General features: G+C 42.5%; 1 protein-coding gene across 5 annotated transcripts in view; it reads left to right on the forward strand.

Moving 5' to 3' along the window:
• The window catches only part of map7d1a (MAP7 domain containing 1a), a 33,902-nt gene extending 14,039 nt beyond the window's left edge, over nt 1-19,863 (forward strand). For 2 of the 5 annotated variants that reach the window (XM_028980098.1, XM_028980100.1), the window contains exons 3-19: nt 1,608-1,673; nt 2,244-2,264; nt 4,257-4,420; nt 4,909-5,020; nt 6,330-6,434; nt 7,464-7,580; nt 8,081-8,226; nt 8,385-8,515; nt 10,022-10,233; nt 10,353-10,701; nt 12,010-12,190; nt 13,489-13,593; nt 14,549-14,599; nt 14,692-14,764; nt 15,494-15,554; nt 16,927-17,159; nt 18,932-19,863. In XM_028980098.1, the coding sequence (XP_028835931.1) occupies nt 1,608-1,673; nt 2,244-2,264; nt 4,257-4,420; nt 4,909-5,020; nt 6,330-6,434; nt 7,464-7,580; nt 8,081-8,226; nt 8,385-8,515; nt 10,022-10,233; nt 10,353-10,701; nt 12,010-12,190; nt 13,489-13,593; nt 14,549-14,599; nt 14,692-14,764; nt 15,494-15,554; nt 16,927-17,159; nt 18,932-18,942 (2,138 nt within the window). In that variant the 3' untranslated portion in view covers nt 18,943-19,863. The remainder of the gene's footprint in view (nt 1-1,607; nt 1,674-2,243; nt 2,265-4,256; nt 4,421-4,908; nt 5,021-6,329; nt 6,435-7,463; nt 7,581-8,080; nt 8,227-8,384; nt 8,516-10,021; nt 10,234-10,352; nt 10,702-12,009; nt 12,191-13,488; nt 13,594-14,548; nt 14,600-14,691; nt 14,765-15,493; nt 15,555-16,926; nt 17,160-18,931) is intronic. The other 3 variants (XM_028980101.1, XM_028980099.1, XM_028980102.1) reach the window with 3 other exon arrangements.
• The last annotated feature ends 2,349 nt before the right edge of the window (nt 19,864-22,212 follow it).

Below are 22,212 nucleotides of genomic sequence, written 5' to 3' on the forward strand. Positions count from 1 at the left end.
TGCCACAAGTCTGTCTCTGAGCTCTTCAGGCAGCTCCTTTGAACTCATGATTCTCATTTGCTCTGACATGCATTGTGAGCTGTAAGGTCTTATATATACAGGGGTGTGGCTTTCCTAATCAAGTCCAGTACAATCACAGCTGGATTCAAATAAAGGTGTAGAACCTTCTCAAGGAGGATCAGAAGAAATGGACAGCACCAGAGTTAAATATATGAGTGTCACAAAGGGTCTGAAGACTTAGGACCATGTCATATTTCAGTTTTTCTTTGTTAATAAATCAATTATCAACAATTGGGTGCTACGTCAGTTTTACATAGTACACAGAAGGGGGATTATATTGACATCCCCCTCAACTCCAGTACTGGATTTTGCTTGCAGTTGCAGTATTGGCCTGTTAGATAATTAATTCCCTAAGTACAGCTAAAGTCAGCTTTGCATGCCCCACTTATATTAAAGCACCTGCTGTAAGTCTACGTTTTAATTTTTGCTTTATGAGAGCCCAAGAACAGTAGTCATATTTTAAATGATTAAATGTAAGTGGAAAAACACTGTTTTTGATTTAAATAAGTACTTAAACCAATGTGTAATATATGTTTATTTTCTAATAATATCCCACTGATGCTGTCCCAGTGTGTTTGACCATTTGATTTTTGTCTTGTTATTAATTTATCTGGGATTTAACAGGACTGGAATGTCTGAGAAATGCTCAGATATACTCTGCCAGGGTGGAACAGCTGAGAAATCATTGAAATGTGACTTTCCATAACCCAAACTGATTCAAAAGCCTGCTCATTAAAGGGAATTGTTTGTTTATTGTTTAAAGCTTCATTTGACCAAGAAAAGAAGATTCAACATAGAGATGTTTATATGTTAAAGGTCTTCTGACACTAATTTTCTGCCTTTATATAGGTCTCCCCAAATACTAATGGTGTGTATTGGAAAGGATATGATAATACACAGATCACGATAAAATTATATATCACAATAATATTGTCATACTTTACATACAATTCAGCCTTGGTGTGGAATTACAGCCACGTTGATCCAGTCCCACAATAAGATTTTTCCCCAGGATTCGCCGTTCCATGTCTGTAGCTTTAAATGCTAATGAGGAGGAGAGAGGATTGATGAGCAGGAGAGCTGCCTATAGAAGTTGATGGAAAAAATGACAATGTTTGGTGCAGACTGCAGGTAGTGTCTGTGTTTTTCACAAGGGAAAAAAAATCAGATCTGACTGTCTGAGCTGCTGCTCTCTGAATGGTGAAGCAGAATGGCCAAAAGCACTCTTTACACCTATCACCATTTCTAGCCACTGCAGGACCATAGACAGGCTAGGGGAACTCGTATTAATGTTAAATAATCTTGCAAAGTGACATTTTCATGTCGGGGGCCATTAAAACTAACTGCATGGTAATGATGGGAAATGTGGCATGAATCCTTCGGGAACCATGGGGGCTGGTATCGGTCCGGGGTTTGTTGCTGATGCCAGCTCCTGCTGCCAGGACTGTGTTGAGTTAGCTCTGTTGGACCTGCAGCTGTGACTGCACAATAACCTCTCTCATTCCCGTCCCCCTCCGTCTCTCTCTCCCTCTTATCCCCTTCTCCAGACTCAAAGTCCGTGGACAGACAGAAACTGGCCAAGGAGCGGCGAGAGGAGAGGGCCAAGTATCTGGGTAAGCTCTCTCTAGTATGAAAGACAGAGGTCGCCCTCTTCTGGTTGGGGTGGGTAAGGAGTTATTCAGACCAACTGGGATGATGACCACCAAAGCTGGAATGAAAATCAGAAAACAAACCTGTTCCCCAGGCTTTATTTTCAAGGTTTTCATACAATGTTTCTTCAGCCACTTCACTCTTATGTCATCTGGACTCCTGCTGTTCTTTACTTTACCCACCCAGCTTTAGTTTACATTACGTCTTGCGCTTCAAAATGATTACCTACATAAATCTAGCAGGGCTGTGGACCATTAAAAGCTGGCTGTGGAAAGGTAATTCTTCCCAGTTCAGCTCAATCTTAAAGAAGATTGTGATTGGCTAGTCCTGATGGTTATGGAGTATGAATATGGCATGCCGTCATTCGCTGCATGTTTGTGCCTGTAACACGCCAGTATCTGAGGATGTTACTCACTGCTTGTGTGTTTTGTGTTGCACACACTGATTGGTCCCTGCCCAGGGACACGCTGGCAGCTTTTGGCTTTGCATGAGTGACACACGCTTTTGTCTTCTCTCTCTCTTACCCCTTCCAGATCAGCGTAGCCAGCAACAAGGTAAGCCACGCCTTGTGTGTCCGTGGTGTTGGTGCCTGTCCTCATTTCTGAGTTCTTCTTCTCTATAAACACTGTACATTCATCATCAAAAATCTGACCTCCATCCAATTGCAATTAAAATATTTTCCCATTTCAGTCTAATTATCTTCAGACAACCCATATATTGGACCATGATAATTATAAAAAATTTAATGTATTTTCATGCAGCAAGAGTTTCATTCAAATATTGATGTGCCAAAAAAGTCATGGCACTCCTCTATCCTCTGCTAATTTTACAGTCCATCAGTAGCCATGAATTGAATTAAGGGATAGCACTATGGTAGAGGGTAGAGGGACTATCATTTTTACAATAATCATTAATCACTTAGCTCATCTTTTTTTATTGACTCATTTTCATTTTTCTCTATAATTATATATTATATTTATATAATTATAAATTTGCTTTTGTGTAATGAACAATTCTGCAGCAGATATGTGTGAATGACCAGCTTTAATGCCCAGAAAAATGTTATAATCACAAGCTGAATGGAGTAAATGAGAGCTTTGAGAAGAAAAGCATGCATAGGTTGGGAATGCCTCCCATAATTTTGAGAAAAACAAAGCCTAGTTAACAAAACCTTAATGACCTTAATGTCAGGAGGCAGTATTTCAGTAGCCATTGTGGCATGGTGATGGATGATGGTGTGATTGGATGTTTGAATCTCATTACTATACTATTTATGGAGCGCTAATTGGTGTTTGAAGGGAAATTGCCCTGCACATCACAGCTTTTTTTAGACTGAGTGGCCACATCCCTTCACCACCATGTAGTCAGTGCAGCTAAATTTGGACTGGGTTTCAGGGCAGCTCGTCTCTCACTGCCTGTCCCTTATGAGGTAAATCAAATTTTCATGTAGCAGTTCTGTGAAAATGTCGCAAGTGCATGGATATTTAATGCTTCTGGAGAGTGGATGCTCAATGGTGGGCCTATGCTGCACCAGAGAAGTCCACTGAAGAGGAGAAATCCTCAGGGACTTAACTGTCAACTAGCAAGTGTTCATGTTGGTCACTTGACATTATTGTTTGATCGAAACCAATGCAGGCTATCCTGTTGGTCACTTTCATTATTTTGATGGAAAATTTGACTAATTTAGCCCTGTGTTGCCATTTATGGGCCACTTTTGCCCTATGATAGAAAGAAAATAAAGGCCACACTGAAAGTGAAAAACTGACAATAGGCAGGGGTAGAAATAATTATTTATGTGCATCATGATCTCATTAAAAGTTCTTGGATATATTCCTAGATCAAATTTGTAATCAAACTATGGAACAGTTAGAGCAGAATTAGTGTTTTCCCCCCTGTAACCTGGAGATCTGCACATCCTAGCCAAATCATGCCTGAGCTTGGCATTAAATAAAATTCCACAAAATAGAGACCTTTTATAGTCTAGTCTCACACACACACACACACACACACACACACACACACACACACACACACACACACACACACACACACACACACACACACACACACACAGGCATGATCACACACCAGATGCACTTAGAAAATGTGGGTGCTTAACATATGAAAGGCCCACATTAATTAAAACTGATGCAGGACGTTTATACGATTATAGCATTTTCGTGTCAATGAAGGGGATTTCGGAATAACATTCCAGTGCTCTTGCTAATTCTGCATCTCTTTTTGAGAAACTCACAGATTTGATATTGTCTTGAAATTTAATTTCTATGGCTGTATTAGTTTCGTTGTTAGGGTTTTGGTGAATTATCTGTTTAAGTGGAGAATGCCTGGAACCTTGTGGAGAATGAATTTAACTGCAGTGTCTCCTCAGGGTTCATATAAGCTGAACCAAATATTGCATCAGACCCCATCTCATCATCAATTCTAGACATGTTTGGCTGCTGTGTGTGGGTTAATATGTTAAAGGAACTAAGAAGGAAATGTGTGCTTGGTTCTAACGGCATTTAATGTCCTCTATCCTTGTTCAGCCTCTAAGAAGGCGCAGTGGCTGGAGAAGGAGGAGAAAGCCCGTCACCTGCGAGACCAGCAGATTGAGGAGCGCAAGAGGAAGCTGGAGGAGCAGAGGGTGAAAGCAGAGCAGCGGAGAGCTGCCCTGGAGGAAAGGCAGAAACAAAAACTGGATAAGAACAAGGTGAAGCACACAGACTAGAGCTGCACATCTTTGCTCGGGTCGGGTTCAGGCAAAATGTCTGTAGTTTTAGTCTGGTTGAGCGGTCCCCAAACATGAATTTCCAGTCTATGGTATTTCTACGTATTAGCTTTATTAAAAGTTAATTTTTTAGATGATATGTTAACTTTATTTGCAATTCTCTGCCACAGTCAGGTGATGCGTTTTTATTAGCACAAGAGAGAGATGCAAAAATGAATGCTGAGGAGCTGAAAATGTATTATTATGTTAAATTTGGTGAAAGTAGGCCACGGTGTTCCTGAGCTCTACCTGCATGCCTTTTCCGATGAGTACTGCGCTCGCCTCTCTTCTTGCCCCCATATTCTGATTCGTGATGGCATCTGGAGAGCCAGGCTGTGAATCTAATATCATGTCTGACTTTTCTCACTTTCATTTGACCCTTCCTGTTTGTGTCAGCTTGTTTAAAAAATCTGAATTTTCTTTTATTCCAGGAGCGATATGAAGCTGCCATTCAGAGATCTACCAAGAAAACATGGGCAGAGATTCGCCAGCAGAGGTGGTCTTGGGCAGGAGCTCTCAGCCAGAACTCCAGCCACAGAGGGAGTGAGTACAGAGAAAACCTTTAGACATACTCACACACATGATCTGTGACTGCATAGCATGTGTGTTGTCTTCTTAAAACTTAGGTTGGTGTTGGTGTGTTGTACTGAATATTGTGTGTGTGTGTGTGTGTGTGTATAACACCTGCTGAGAAACATCAGACATTTTCTGTGTTGAAGGGCTGGTAATCATTCTGTGTGGTGGTCTTTGGTGAAGAGTGTGTGTGAGGCAACCTCCATTTTGCCTTTAGTCTCTGGTGGCTTCTTCTTTTCCTGTATTCATCCCTCCTCTCTCCCATCTATAAACTGCATCAAGCAGGTTTACATTTACATTTACAGAATTTATCAGACGCCCTTATCCAGACCGACTTACAATCAGTAGTTACAGGGACAGTCCCCCAGGAGCAACTTTGGGTTAAGTGTCTTGCTCAGGGACACAATGGTAGTAAGTGGGATTTGAACCTGGGTCTCCTTGTTCATAGGTGAGTGTGTTACCCACTAGGCTACTACCACATGGCATTATTTTGTAAATGTTTAATTCCGGCATATATATTGGTAATTAGTGTTTATACAACCACACAGTGTTTTACCAGATCTCAGCTGTCTAATAGATGTTTAGGGTTCTTTTGTTGAAGCTCTGAGTTAAATATATATTTCCACTTGCTGCACACATGGTGTATATATATTTATTCATTTTCAAAAATAAATCTGGTGTCCCTTTCAGGAGGTCCAAACTCCTTCCAGTGTACTTCCTCAGTGCCTTGTTCCAGATGCAGTTGCACAATGCAATAGCTCAATAATAAGCTTCCAAATGCACAAAGATTTCAGATCTATAATTTTTTGAATATACATTTAACAATGGGCCAATAAGTAAGATGGTTGGTCCCTCATAGCTTCCTGACTTTTTAATTTTTTTTTTTTTTTTTTATTTAAAAATCTGTTAATTTTGGGGCTGTGTTGCTCCTGTTTCAGATTTGGATGCTGACTGTTGCTTTCTTAGGTTACTTTGTTTGATTCTTTTGTAGTCTGACTTGTAAATTAGTCCAATCCAGAGTATAAAATCTGATTAGTGTAAATGATCGTTATCATGCCCTCATCTCCAGGCTTTAGGGGCTGACGTGACTTTAATTTTTCGATCAGTTTGTTTTTGGTCTCCTGTGAGTTAAAATGTATGTGCTTTTCATTATATTTGATGATCATTTTCCATTTAAGGTCAGACTTGGGGGGTCACTTTCTGTTATCGTCCAGCGTCCCTCTAGTAGTAGTCCACCTTTATGAATGGTGTTTCTGTGGCATTGTTTGGATTTCTACAGGCAGATGCTCAGTGTCGGCCGTCAACCTGCCAAAACACGTGGACTCTGTCCTAAACAAGAGACTGTCCAAGTCTTCGGCCACCCTCTGGAACTCCCCCAGCAGAAGTAAGGACATGCCCCTGACCCTGGGATCAACTCTCTCCCCGCTCTCCGTCCATCTTTGGATCCCTGCCTAATTTTACTTTTTAAAAAATTCCCATCCCAGCGACTAAGTTTGAACATGCAAAATTCTTTTCATTGCATCATTATGTATTCATACACTGGTGTTCCCCCATCTTCTGTTCAAATCATTCCCTTCCAATCAGCCCGAGTTGTGGATTTCCTGCTTCTTCTTCGGTGGTGGTGCTCCTTTCTTTTTTGGTTTCTCACATTTCATTTGTTTCAATCTGGCTTGTGAATCACGTTCAGTATGTGCAGAAGAAAACTGCTGTCTTGATGATGGACTCATATTTCGTACCTATTTTATGTTTTTAATGGAGCACAAACTTGCCGTAGGGCCTGTCCGAAGTAAACCCATTCTCTTTTACGTTCAATAATGCATCCAGAAAAGTCCCTGCAGCCAGCCAAGTGGCTCTTCACTTCCCTACCAACAGCATTTTTAAGGTTATCTCACTCTCCTGGTCTGTCCATCTAAATGTGTATTCACAGCTTCAACGTTTATGATTTGCATTTCTTTTCATTTGTTTTCTATTTTCATGGGTGTGTCTCTCACCCTTGCACATCTGTTTAGTATTCTGTGGGATGTAGTGTTTGAGATGCTCTCTGACCTTGAGTCTGTCCTCCTCTCATCTTTTCTGCTCCCTGTTCCACAGCTGTTTTCAGCATCTGATTCCTCTTAATGTTGTAGCTCATGTCTCTGGGTTTTAAACATGTACTTATACTCAGTTTTCTGCTTTATTAAGAGATGAGCTTTCATTGTGGGTTTTTAATGTTCCTCCTTTTTTGTATTTCCCACCCCCCCCACGTGCTTGTATAGCCATCACTGTGTACTATCCGTATCCTTCGTACCACATTTAGGCTATGTGTGACAGGAGCGCTTTTCTGGCAGCTCCAGAATGACACACCCCTAGAGGAGGGTTTGTGATGAGTTTCTGAAACTTTGTTGGAGATTTGACTGTCTGTCCCTTCCTGCAGCTCGTAGCCTACAGCTGAGCCCTTGGGAGAGCAGCATGGTGGATCGTCTAATGACTCCCACCCTGTCGTTCCTTGCCCGTAGTCGCAGTGCCGCCAGCGTGCTGAGCAAAGACTCGCGTGAGTATCTGAATACATCTGGGCTGCTTTATCATTTTTAATAAATGTTTCAAATTTACTGTGAGTAAACTACATAATAAAAATTTATTGGAATAAGTGTTAAATAATAGTCTTCTGTACAGTACATATTTTTCTGTTATTCTATTATTATTGCTATATACAAAAATGCTTCAATACTAACCTTTAAACTGTATATCAGTGTTGTCCATAACTTTTTCTAGTGTCTACCAGATATACTGGACTTTATTGTGTATACCGTGTATACTGTCTGCATTGCTGTCTGTACGGCACTGACTACTGTCTGTTTGCATTGTTAAGTAGCCACCACAATTTTGTTGTATATGTAGCATCCTGGTTCAGTGCAATGACAATAAAGGCATAACTACCTAACTAACCAATAATTGTATGCCTCTTTGTAGTCAACTTTGTGGCAGTTTAACAAACAACAGTGTTATTCTGAAAGAATACTTTTTTGTAATAATTCCCCTGTATCCCTGTAGAGTCCCCACTGTGTCCGCGTTCCGCTTCCGCCAGCCCACTCAGCGTGTGTGCCCACCGGCCACACCGGCGCTGCTCCGACCACTGGAGGGCCACCACCAGTACTCCCGACATAACCCAGCACCCACGCCGCCGTGACTCTACACCAGTCAGTCAACACTCTCACCGTTCCTCACAAAGCTTTGCCAACAATTCACTAAACTCCCCTTCACAGTCTCTCTGAAAAGACGCCAGTGTGTGAAGCAGTGCCAGCTAATTATGTGTTAGTACCGGTGGTGATTACGTTTGTTCTGTTTTCCATGTTAGGCGGATAAAAGGAAGAAAGAGAAGAAAGACAAGGAACGAGAGAATGAGAAAGAGAAGAGTGCCCTGGCCAAGGAGAAGGTGCTGAAAAAGAGGCAGTCATTACCCTCCATGAGAGTCCGGAAAGAACCCAGGTGCTCTTACTTTACCATTCTGTTAGGGCTGCACAATTATGGCCAAAATTATAATCACGATTATTAATCGTGAAATGAAACCTCAAATAAAAGTAACTTTGCAAAAATGGGCTAACAAAAATTGCAGAGAGCAATGATAAAGTGCAGACAAACAAAGGAAAAAAGCCTATGCAGAAAAGGCACATACTACAAGGAACAGGAACATACTACAGTCCTAAAGATTTTTGCCGATTAAAAAACATCCTGTCAGTGTTTTCTGATGGCCTGGTCACTATGAAAATACTTTATTTTTTCATTTACCTTATTATTTGGAAAAATGTATAGACATTGGAGGTATAGATGCATATATACATAGATATTTGTATAGATTTGTCAAGGACTATACACAATGAACTAACTGCAATATATAGAGGAGTCAGAACAGAAAATGTGCCTTTTATATGGCATTTGTGTGGGAAGACTATACATGGTCTGTAACATAACATTATTTGTCAAACTGATTCTTTGTTCGCTCATTACTACAGCCTCTCGTGGCGCAAAAGTCTGCCATCTTCGCTCGTACCATCAGAGAAGCGGGTTTGAATGATCTTGGAACTAGAGCTGTATTTCTTGGTCTGAGCCAAGAGGTTGCCACTCATACAGTCTATGCTTTTGTTTCCCCCTGGTAGTTGGCTTGAGAAAGTGCTTGATTTGATATGCAGTAGAGCCCGCTATTCAAAAGTTAATATCGGCAACTATCATCATAAATGTAATCGTGGCAGCCAAAATTGTGATTGTGATCACAATTCAATGAATTGTTCTATACAGTTCCAAAAATGTCATACCTAATTATACTATTTTATTTAAACCTTGTTTATTTTTTCTATAAAGTTGACCATATGGGGGAGCTGTATGATTTTTTCAGATTTAAACCTGTGGTATCAGACTGGTATATAAATCTCCAGCTATTTGTCCACTTAGTCATTTACAAACCTTCTAGTCAACAAACTAATTAAAAAGTATACACTGTTACATTAGAAAAAATAACCAATTTCTTATTTTTTAAAAGGTATGTGTAATGAAAAGAAAAAAAACAATACTTTTAAGATGCATGTTTCAAATGATACTTGTAAATTTGCTGTCAGATCGGCCTGCGAGGAACATAGCGAGGCACGAAACGGGAGGTAGTCTACATCAACTGATCATAATGGTGATAGTGGGTCACACTGAAGCAGGACTGGTTGTCCTCACCTGCCCCAGGACACGGTGCGGACAGTTACTTATAGATCCACAACCGATGGCTCTGTGAAAGTGGGCAGCAGTGATTTATTGAAGGATTGATGTTTTCTCCTCTGGATGACTGTGCATTTCCTGATTTACTGTCCCTGCAGTAAACAGCGAGCGCACAGCTCTGGAGGGCCTATATGTGATGTGTTTAATGTTCAGTGGTGTGTAGGAACTCCTGGATCTGATGAGTCATGATCGCTTTTCCCCACCCTTGCACTATATCTGCCCTTTATTTCCCAGCCCCAGCCCTTTATCAAGACGTGCTGCGTCTCCAGCCACACCCAGAGACAGGACCGCCTCTCCCAGCCCTGCCGCATCCCCACGACCTCCTCCTTCTGCCCGTCCCAAGCGTGCCCGAACCCCCGCTCGTGTGGACATCCGCACAGCCTCACCAGCGGCTGTGGACAGGGTCCGAGAAGGGCGCCGACCCGCTACTCCTGACCAGTCTCAGAGTAAGTTACCATGGCGTTATAACCAATCTTCGTTTTAACATGAATCCTGGGGACCCTACATTAGCAGATAAAGACCTGTACTTAAAGTCCTCTCCTCTCCTCTCCTCTCCTCTCCTCAGGATCCTCCCCTGTTCCCTCTATTGTCATCTCCCCTATGCCACCCACCCCTCCTTCAGTCACAGCATCAGTCACCCCACCCTCTTCAGACCACATCCCAGCATCCTCAGCTGTAGCCACCATTATCCAGCCATCTTCTCCGGCTGTCAGTGTCCGGTCGTCCTCACCTGCCCCCAGTACCCAAGCCTCCCCTGCTCCAGCCTCCTCCCCCGTGCCATCCCCGGCTAAACCCATGGCCGGCACCAACGACCCGGACGAGGCGGTGCGGATTCTGGCAGAGAAGCGGCGCCAGGCCCGTGAGCAGAAAGAACGAGAGGAGCAGGAGAGACGCGATCAGCAGGAGAGGGAGAGGTCAGTACTGCACTCGCTACTACAAACCCAGAGAAGAGAAGAGAAGAGTGGAGGGAACAAGGCGCAGTCACATATTTGCAGCAGTTTTGTTTGTGTGTGTGTGTGTGTGTGTGTGTGTGTGTGTGTGTGTGATATAAATCACACACACACACAAGACTTGTGACTCCAGAACACCTTGGAACTACCCGGGGTGGTTTTGCTGGTGCTCCTTAATATTTATTATGGTTCATTTCTTTGTTGAAGAACCAAGGGAATTAGGAATTACAAGTGCTGTTAAAATGTTATGTACAGGTTAAAATGCTGTAGTGCATCTAGAAAATATTCAGCACATCACTCGTTCCACATTTTTTTTTTATGTTAGTCTAAAATATATTAATGGGTGCTTTCTCTTTTTTCTTTTTTTTTTTGTAATGGGGTGTTGTGTGTAGAATTCTCACTTATTTTGACCTGATCTGTCCTTGGATGAACCTGTACAGAAAGAGTTGAAATAGCTTAGTAGTCTCAACCACCTGCAAAAATGTCCAGCAAATGAAGTGCTTGCAGACTTGAACAACTGGGCTTTGTGAATCATGGGTGCCATTCTTAGCCCGCGTGTCAAACAAGAGTCCACATTTACACAAGCAGTGAGAAAATGAAGGGTTTCCGTTTCGGCCTTTCACTGACCTCTGCGATGTCATGGGTTTGATTTGTGACCATGCAGCTGTTGGCAAGTGTTGAAATTTGTTTATTCCCGGCACACACACACACCTACACCTACATCCAGAGGAGTACGACCTTAAAGATGAGCTGTGAGTCGGTGAGATCTTTAGCTTCTGACTGGCTATCCCACAAACCCAGTCCACCATGTAACTTATAGCTTAAGTAGGATCTCAATCATCACCTGCCTGAGTGTGTGTGCGTGTGTGTCCATTACAGCGCGAGTGTGTAGCTGTTGACGTGAGCAGTGGCTCGGGTTCCCCATGACCAAGTTTATGAGCTGAAAAGGATTTTCCCCCTGGAGATCACTGAGGTTACTGGCCTATTGTGGCCGGGTTCTGTTGGTCACTATGTGGCCATTTTATTTATATCGCCATGGCAGCTGGGCTGCTGCTGACTCCATATCTACCTTGCCAGGGTTTCATTTTGCCATTTAAAAATACATGGCATGTCTTTTCTGATTTAAAGGCTGTAGGAAATCTTTCTGTGAAGTGTGTTGATGGCAGTGTGTCAGTAATTTAACACAATTCTCCTTGGTGCAATATGTACGGGTTAACATGAATTTAGTCTTTTGTAACTAAGTTGCTTTGTGTGTGTGTGTGTGTGTTTTAGGGTGCTGCATGAGGAGCGCCTGGCACGAGAAGCAGAGGAAAGGCAGCGCCGGGAAGGAGAGGCGAGGCTGATGGCGGAACAGCAGAGACAGAGGGAAGAAGAGCAGCGCCTACAGGAAGAGGCGACAGCACACGCGAGAGCCAGGGCTGAGCAGGAAGAGCACCAGCGTCTGCAGAGACAGGTGAACATGTAGACACCCCATTAAAACATCTACAGAAAAGCATCATAGGAGATCAGGGATCCTACCACACCCATCTACAGCGTTCTAAAGTTTTCCAGAGCCAGCTTATTGTTCTGTGTGATTTTTATGATTAGTTTACTCAGCCATTCCCAAACCTAATAATAAAAGCTGCAAGCTAGTTTGAGTCTTTTATGGCCCAAAAAAATCTGACCAATACACAAAACCTACATAAATCACTTACATATGTATTTTCTCTAGGCTGTTGGATAACTGTGGTAATGATAAAGGTGGTAGTGGCCTAGTGGGTAACACACTCGCCTATGAACCAGAAGACTCGGGTTCAAATCCCACTTACTACCATTGTGTCCCTGAGCAAGACACTTAACCCTAAGTTGCTCCAGGGGGACTGTCCCTGTAACTACTGATTGTAAGACTCTCTGGATAAGGGCGTCTGATAAATGTCATAAATGTAAATGATAACTCATCCACAGATGGCTGCACTGGGATTTGTAAAGACATGCAAGTCCAAATGCTGTTTTGTTTATTTTTGGATAATAAAAAAAAAACTCAACCCAAACTCCGCATGAAGTAAACACAAGAAAAATCTTTGATTCGCTGCCGCTCTTTGAAAATGTGGCTCTCAGCTGCAATACAGTCACTGTCCACCAGTTGGCCATGTGGTGCAATAATGGATTCATGTGGCATTTTGCCATGCCGCATTGGGCTGCTGGGTATCACATGGGTATCTTCAGGAGAATAGGCTGAACAGTGCCAGGAAACCATTGCTTATTTTCATAAATGCAATGGGCGTTTATTGTTTGCCTACTTTACATTGTCTCGGCATGGCTGATCCCATACATACTGTGTCTTAGGTCATATCAGCCTGTTTTAGTTATTGCAAATTTAATACCTAATGTTGTTTTGTTGGAACTTTTTTTCTTATTTTGCCCTCCTTGAAATTGTAACTTGTGACATTTTGTTGGCTGCCATTTACATTCAGTGAAAGTTGTCGTGACCACTTGTGTGTTTGGCTCTGATATGGGCTGGTGTGTGGAATTCTTCCAAAAGGAGAAGGTCACGGGGGAGCGGAAAATCCATTGATCTGAGCAGAGTCTGTATGAACTATTAACACTTGCTAGATATTTGTCACTTTCTCACGTCGCCAGTAATTCCAGCCTTGTGGCATTACCTCCCCCTAGTGTCTGTCGTCTACATTTCAGGGAATTGAGTCATTTGTAATAGCACTAATCCATTACTTATGACATTTATTTCTGTTCATTTGTTTCATTTTTCATCAGAAAGAGGAGGCTGAAGCAAAGGTAAGAGAGGAGGCAGAGAGACAGCGTCTGGAGAGGGAGAAACACTTCCAAAAGGAGGAGCAGGAGAGGCTGGAGAGGAAGAAGGTGTGAGAATCATGCACAAAAATACACACTTCATGCATTTACAACCATGCCCATCCTCCTGCAGCGTGAGAGCTGTCACAGATTCAAGCCGTTGGGCTCTGAAAGTGCGGCCAAACAGGAAACAAGTCAGAAGAAGACGTTATAAAGACCGTCAGTGTCTTACGTTCCACCCTTATTTTGGAGAAGGAAAAAGTGCACACATTCAGATAGTGGGGGGAAAAAAAAAAATGTATACAGATTTACTGCCCTTGTGCGCTTGTATATGGGGTGCTGCAAACCTGTATTAGGATGCAACAGAGCAGCCTCCTTTTGAGATTTAATTTAACCCTGTAACTGTTGGTCCTCAGCCAAATGGCCAAATGTTCAGGATTAACAGAAATGGATGAAACAAGACAGGTCAATTTGCCTGCGTCTTCAAGAGTGCAGAAATATCGGCCTACCATATCAGATTTATGAAATTGTGTTGCATTGCATCATTGTATGAAGGAGCTGCCAATACTGCAACCTCTTCTGATTTATTTTCTGTTTTCCACGTTTACTTGACTTTGTTATGCATTGTTGTATGGTTTTGCTGCACTCTGTGTTGGGATTCAGTTTAATCACTTCCATTTCATGGGAAGCACACAAGTGGGATCTTGATTGATCCATATGAAACACTTCTCTGTTGCTGATGTTTAGAAATGGTGGGTTTATGGTGCAATACCCAGATTCAGCATGACCGATTGGTTATGAAAGTGGGGGTAAAAAAGTTCAAATGTCATAAATTACAGAACGGGTGAAAAGCGATAGACAGAAATATGGCACAGAACGGCTCCGAATTTGGAATTGGCTTGTTTGGCCATTATTTTCTTTCCATGTGTACAACAGATTGCAGTATCGGAATAAGCACTTCTTGTGGGGTGTCCTTGTACCGAGTCCTGATTCTAAACTCCTCCATTTTCTCATTTGACTTCAGCGTCTGGAAGAGATCATGAAGAGAACTCGCAACAAGGATGCAGTGGACAAGGTACGGTTCTAATTTAGCTCTAGCTTCTGTTCTCTTGGCTCCAGTGGAACGACGCCTCACAGAGTAAACGTTTCTCCTCCCTGCGCACACAGAAAGACACAAAGTCTCCTTCGTCCAGCCAAGTGAATGGAAAAGATACCAGAACCGACCCGGACAGCGGCAAAGGTAACTCTGCGTGTGGAGAGTGCACCACATGTTCATTTTCTGGCACATATGCTGGAGAGTCGAGGGTTGTGCAATGTGGGCTGCCCCATGTTGGCGGCCATTCTTCATGCATGAATCAGTGGAATTCATAAAATTGTGGTTCTATTTAAGAACACTTCTCCTAGGCAGCAGCAGCAGCCTCCGCTCTTTCACTTTACTTCAGCACGCTCTCTTCTGGGGTCTTACTGACAGCCACAAAGCTCATCCAGTACATATGATCCCTTATTACAGAGAGCTTGTGATGGCAACATATATTCATATTCATCTTTCTGTGGCTGACCTCGCTGTCCCCCATGAGTGGCAGTGGCAGCCGCCCTGGCGTTCTGAAGCCGCAATGCAGCTCTACAATGCGTGTCGGAAGGCCTGTCTCTGCTTATTCAGTCCCAGAGGAAGTGCTGGAGACAAAATGAAAGAAGAGGGGGCGGTACACGCTGTACTCTTTATTCACATCATTCAGTCCAGGCCTTGGGTGGCCCAATGAGCACATCATCTGTACACGGTTCTGTACGAAATGCTCCTCTAGGTCTCCAAACGGCTCTGAGGCCCGTCCGCTGCTGTAGAAAAATAATGGAAAAGAGCCAGGGCAGGAAGTGAAGGTTGTGACCTTAAGGCACAGAAGCCTTGAAGAGTTGCATTTTTTTTAAATGCTTTAATAATTCCCACTTTGTTTTATTTTTTTTTTATCTTCAGCCGATTACCAGCCAAGCCCAGAGGTGACTCAGCATAGCCAGCCTCTGGTTACTAAAGACAGGTAAACAGGCTATTTTACTCATTTTACTCCACCTTGTCCAAACATTCAACGAAGATATGTGTTTATGAATGTGGGATGCTATGTGGTCTAAAACCAATATACCACAGTGAAAGCAGTGGTGCTGAGGGTTAAAAGAACACTGTTTAATTTAATTTCATGCTAAAGCTCAAAACTGCTCAAAAACCTGATCAGCAAAATGGTAGAGTGAGAAATTCATTTCCTTCTGCAGAATTCACTTCTGCAGAATAATTATTATTCTGTTATAGAGCATTCCACCATATCCTGTGTCATGGAGGGGACAGTCTGAGGGAACACTTTACTGTCTCTTATTAGTTTTATTGTCACTCTCTGGGAGTAACTGGGATTGATAAAAAGGCATAGTCATAACAGTTTGGTCTGCTATTTGTTCAATTTGACTTTACTGCTCAATTACCTGTTAATTACTACTATACGGTCTAACAACAGCCTTACTTCTCATATCAATCGAGACTTACTGTTGCATGGTAGGGTGCTACCTGGTTTTTAAACTTCAAAATTTTAACTTGAAAATTGCTCAATATTTGGGGTACATTTACAGGTCATTTATTTAGTACATTTATTGTACTGTATGGCTGATTGTAGAGGCATGAACCTTCACTGGTCTCACAATTAGATTTGATTACAATTATCGCTGCCTCGATATTGATGCATCACTATGCATCCCATAAAGGTCTCGTACACCTGACACTTTTATTTGCTACAATAAGCAGAAAAATGGTCTGTGTTCACGTCAGAAAAATATGGAATCAGATTTGTGAACGAAATTTTTTTTAAACAAAATTTTCATGATGTCAAATAAGAGGTTGTAATTTTGCTTACATCTCACTCCTTTTTATTTTCGCTTTTTGAGACTTTTTCCAGTTACGTTTTTACAGTTTCACTCTTGATTTTTCAGTCGATCTGCCTATTTTACATTTATTCTGCCTGAGAATATGGTTTGACTTCTGGCACAGTTCTCTCGTGTGAGCGGGGCTTCGCCTCATTGGCCTGCAGGTATTTGAGTAACTGAAAGTCTCTCAAGTGAAAATGAAAAAGAGTGAGATGTAAACAAAAACCTATGTTGTCAAAATTCCAACCTCTTATTTTACAACCTCTAGTATGTTATATTATGTATCAATATTATATTACGTAAAATTTTAATTTTGATATTAAGGACATTTTTCTTGTGTGCCTCTTATACAGTCAAGACAGGTCACGATGCTGCTAGCTGGTTAGCATGCTAATTATTAGTCCTACAACTGCTCTCAAGACATCAAACTCTTTGATCGTTGTTATTTATTTATTTATTTTTAAAAGATTTGTACTTTTACTGACTACATATTTCTTATAACAGCTCCTCTGTGATTGTGAACGGCGTCCAACCTTCCAAACATGAAAATGGCTTGTCCTCCAAAGGGGACTCAGCCCATTTTGAGAAGATCATCCAGCTGTCCAATCACAGCGACACCAACGGAGGCGGACAGGAGAAGTCAGACACTGACATCACTGATGAGCCAATCATAGCCTTCGAGAGTGGAGACGGCTTCCTGAAAAAAGCAGGCCCCATGAAGTCTCAACATGTGGCAGGTAATTAAAGAGGAGAACAGAGCACCAAACATTTCTGGAGAGGTTTTTATGATAATTGGAGCTATTTGTTTGAGAGATCAAGACCACTTTTTCTTTTTTTTTTTGATCATTGCCTGTATGTCATGGTTGTTTTCTGCTCTCTGTAATCCCCAGGTTTGTCCTGGGCTATAAATTCTGCATGGCACTTACCCCCCTGCAATGCAAAAAAGAATCCAAAGCCACTTCATTCCTGGCTCCTGACTAACTTAAGGACCCAGTTTTATAAGCAGAGAGTTGGCAAACCATTTCTGTGTGATCATCTGATACCGATCGTATCACAACGTGAATGACAGCGGGCCAGACATTTTAATAGAAGTTTTAAAAGAGTCTAATCTCTTGGCTTGGTGAAGAGTCGGGTTCATTTACACTGACACTGGCTGCATCCAGTGACATCTGACCTCTCACGTTAGGACCCCAGTTCACAGGGAGGCCATAAATGTGGCACCCCGAGGCCCCGCAGGGTTGGATGGTAAACTCTTGGTGCTCCACTCCCTGACGGGGACTTAGTTTTCATTTCAGTAGGGAATAGGAAGGAAGAGGAAGTCAGTGAAGTGAATTCTCAGTGGCAGTATCCCAGTGGCTCACGCACTCATTAAAGAACCAGAAAGCAACAAAATCTCAGGTTCAAACCCCACTTGCTACCATTGTGTCCCTGAGAGAGTTAACCCTGAGTGTCTCCAGGGGGACTGTCCCTGTCACTACTGATTGTAGGTAGTTAAATGTCATAAATGGAGGAGTGTTTGATTAGACCAGGTCAGATTAGGATGGGTGTTTGAATGCTGAAGGTTTAGTCACTCAGCTGTGAACCATATGCAGAATTCCTGGAGCGGTGGTAAGGCAGCCGATCCCGGGAACACTTGCGGGCAGGGTTAGAAACTGTATCCCGCCCTGGCTGATCCCCCCCTCCCAGCATGCCTTTCCACAGGCATGGTCAGCATTACTTCCATCACACCCCACGTGTCTCGCTCACTCACACACACACACACACACACACACACACACACACACACACTCTCTCTTTTTGCCCCCACACCTGCCATCCTGCAGACAGCTATCCCAGCGATAAATCAAAGCCAAAGCAAACACAGGAGCGTCAAACCTCCATTTGCCTCTCCCCTAATATCAACTCATAAACTCCATTTTAATTTCATTTAATCTTCAGCCACCATCCAGTATACAGTCAGATTCTTGCAGAGTGCATTTGCCCCGCCCCTGAAGGAATGAATATAGATTATACGATGCAACCCCATCAACAGCTCTATGTTTATTTCCATAAATATGGTAGCTAAGGAGCTAAATTGAATATGCCTGGCCAAGAGCGCATGGCAGGTGTTTGTCAGTCTGCTGAAGAGCTTGCACCACGCACCATCAAACACACTTCCACACATTGCTCGGCCTGCGCTATACTCCACGGTTGCACAGTGCAACGTGGGGTCGTTTTAACAGAATGGCCTGTAAAAACTACATAGGGAGCACAGACTGAACAGTCTCTCACAGGCATAGAATTATTTTTACTGCACACTTCTGTTCTAATAATTATGAATAATTTATCCCAGGAAGGCTTCACATTGCTGTTCATTTAAAATGTTTAAAGGCAGCAAAATCAATTTGGTGCACACAGTGTCTAAGACATTTAATTCTTTAAAGATTGCCTTTACTCACATCTGGAGGCTTTAAGATAATGAATAATCTGTTTTAAAATTATTTGTTTATTTATTTATTTTTTCCTGCAGAAGTGCTGTGAGGAGTGACTGGTTTTCTGTGGAGGATCCCTGCTGTCCCCACATCCCCTTCAACCCTGCCTGCCTCACCCAACTTCACTCGTGCCAAAACACACACACACACAAAAAAAGAACTTAATTCACGGCTTCCCTCTGGGATGATTGGGTCACTGCGCTGCCGATCCAAGGAAACACCGGGCTGCAGCTGGCACACTGCCTTGCCTTCACTTGCGATGGAGCTGCCACCTCCAGACAGATGATAAGACAAAAGCGAAAATAAAAAGACACAACAATTACAGTGCTGAGCTGAAGATGGGAGACTAGTTTTTTAACGTATGGTTATTTAATTTGAAATATGACTCCCGGGTACAGTTTGTGAATATTGTAAATGTATGTTTGTCTGCTGGCGTAGACAAGTGTCTACGTGGTTCTGTTCTTTTTTTTGTCACAAAACAAGGCATTTCTCTTAACTATGGGATAAATGCATCTCCCTGTTGCCCTTATAAAAGCTGAATGCAGTACTTGCTGGCACTGCAGGAAATAATACCTCATGGTATTGTTTTATGCACAGAATTGAGCATTTTTTTCAAATAATATTTTAATAATCCAGACCTGAGGTCAACTGTATAAGTTTGAGTATGCAAACTCAAATCCTGTGGACATCAGGTGGAATGTAGTTTTGCATCCAAAAGGAGAATGGAATTGGGCGACTACGTTGGAATGTATTGTGTGCGTCTCCACAGCAACTGTGCTCATTCTCATCAATTCATTGTGGTAGTTTTATCAGAACCTGAAGCCAGCATGACATGCAGTAGTCTTTGAAATTCCACAGGATCAACTGTATTTGCAAAACCAGTGCGTGCATATGCTATAAATTTTATTTTGTGTGTTTGAGGGTCACTCACAGTAAGTCTATTAAAGAGAAACCTTGTTCAGACTTTTAACATCCTTGTCTGTTCATTATACATATCCCTTTTTGGACATATTTAAAATGTTGATTTCTATATATGGTGACTTTCAAAGTTTTATCATTGCACTTGCAGTAACCGATGCTGCTTTATGTGACCTTGCCTTGTCTGAAGTTAATCATTTATAGCTCCATGGGGAAGCTATACTGTAACTTTGATATTCCCTTTCTAATCTGAGAAATTGTGTTTTCCTCAGGGTCACAGCAGGTTCAGGCTCCCCTAGGTCTTGTAGGGAGACTTGTGCTTAGTTCCATTCCCCTGTTGACACGTCAAGTCTTTTTTTTTTTTTTTTTTCTTCCCTCCCCTATTTCCCCCAATAGGGGTGGAGTCAAATACAACATCTTGAGAAGGACATTCAATGGATTTGTATTTTTTGTGTAAATATCTTTATTATTAATGGTGCTGGGTGTAAAATGCGATTAGTGAAGCTCTGCATTCATCCTGAATTTGAGAAATTCAGTGGAAAACACACTGTTAACTGGTGAAAGGTTTCTCAGGACAAGGGCCCAATGTTGGAACAACGTAGGACTAAAACAACAGTCCCTGCTGCTGTATTACCAATTCAAGATTGTTGCCTAAACTAAAATATTCATTTTAGGTTTCTGGTTCTACTGTGCAACCTGAATGCACACTTGTGTCAATATTTCCGGTTATGTTTAGTGCTGTTAATACGTTTAAATAATTATTCTGACCCTTCAGAAAGTCCATAAGTATGTCAAAATCAAGTATGTCAAATAAATTATTTTCTGTGTATTTCCATTTTCAATATGTTAGCATTGCTTAATTTCTCCTCTGCTGTTCCTCTATTTTAGTGATCTAGGCAGATGGCAGAGAAAAATATATGAAAATTAATTCTGAAAGAATAGCATCCACTCCAGTAGGGGGCGGCACTTAAAAACGCATAGGCTGAGAAAGCAGCATTTCTTGTTTTCCATTTAATTGACCATTTTGCATGTGTACACATGCCAGTGAGTAAAGCTGTAAAGTTACCGCTCAGAAACATTTCTCCATAAAGACCGGAAGTGCGGTACCCAGGTCTTCTCCCACTTTGTGTTGTTGCCGTGGTGTTTGGTCCTGCCCTGGCAGAGTGGGAGCTGTATTTTTAGATGGGTGTCACTGGCTGGTGACTAATGGAGGTGAGCTGATGCCAGGGTGCTGAGTTAATTCGGCAGGAATGGGGGGAAGAGTGCTGGGTGGGGGTGGCTTGTCAGGATTTACGAGGCTCTGACAGATGCTGAACAGGACAAAGGTTCCGTCAGTCAAGGAGTGCCTGCCACTCAGGAAATCTTAGAATAATACAGCTGGTAACCCTCAGTGGCACCAGAGATGGTGTGGCTTTGATCCATGGGTCAGTGTGTCCTCCAGGACAGCCCACTGGCTGTTTTTAATTCCATTTTTTAATTCTGCTGCGTCGGCCTGGCTTGATATTGCACCTATTGATGAGCTTGTAATGCGGTGTGATCAACACAGGCTGTCCCGAAAGTTGCTCTTAAATCACCTGTCACCCACTCTTGACATTTAAGAGACAATAAAACGGAACCCCTGCAGTAAAGCAGAGCGCTTAGCAGCACGTGAACAATGGCGGTGCTCTTAAAATTATAATTAGTTTGTCACTTGGTGGCCCAATGACGTTGCAAATATGCCCACAGTAAATCTCTGTGCACATTCACCATGCAGAATGTCTCTCACAGCGCTGTGTTTATGACGGGCTTCAGAGGGGCATTTTAGAGGTCAAGCCACGGAGTGAGATTTAAAGAGCATCTACAGGCGAGGACACGTAGGCGTCCAAACGATCAAAGCAGATGCTGCGCCCCCACTCGGGGACCAGGTCCCGACTCTTATCTCACACACAGCTGCTGTCAAATGGTGACATACAAATTTGTGGAATAAGCCTCTCCACTTATTTTTTTTTTTTTTGCAGTCTCTGGTACGTTCCGCACAGGCCGCATTGACCCTGGCAGCTCTATTTGTGGTGCGTTTTAGATGGTGTCCGGCGCCCATGGCCCTGGGACCACAGAGCAGCAGGAGGTAAAGGAGGAGCAGCTGGATAATTGCTCTGAACTTTTTTGGAGATGAGGCCGTTGTGGTTTGTAGCGCTCGGCTCTGATCACTGCCATCCCACGCTGCAAATTCTTGTTTTGGTAGTCATGGTGGAGAAGATCCTATTGTGTGTTAGAGATCAAAAACATGGAAGGATTTCTCATTGTACTTATTTAAAAGACTAACAATTCTATTTTTGGTTCTCATCCTGGGACTTTGTGGGAACGGAGTGTTCCAGGATGTTAGTGTTCTGGGGCATTCGATCACGCAATAAACTGGATGATC

Source organism: Denticeps clupeoides, chromosome 5 (genome assembly GCF_900700375.1).
Source record: "Denticeps clupeoides chromosome 5, fDenClu1.1, whole genome shotgun sequence".
NCBI lineage: Eukaryota > Metazoa > Chordata > Actinopteri > Clupeiformes > Denticipitidae > Denticeps > Denticeps clupeoides.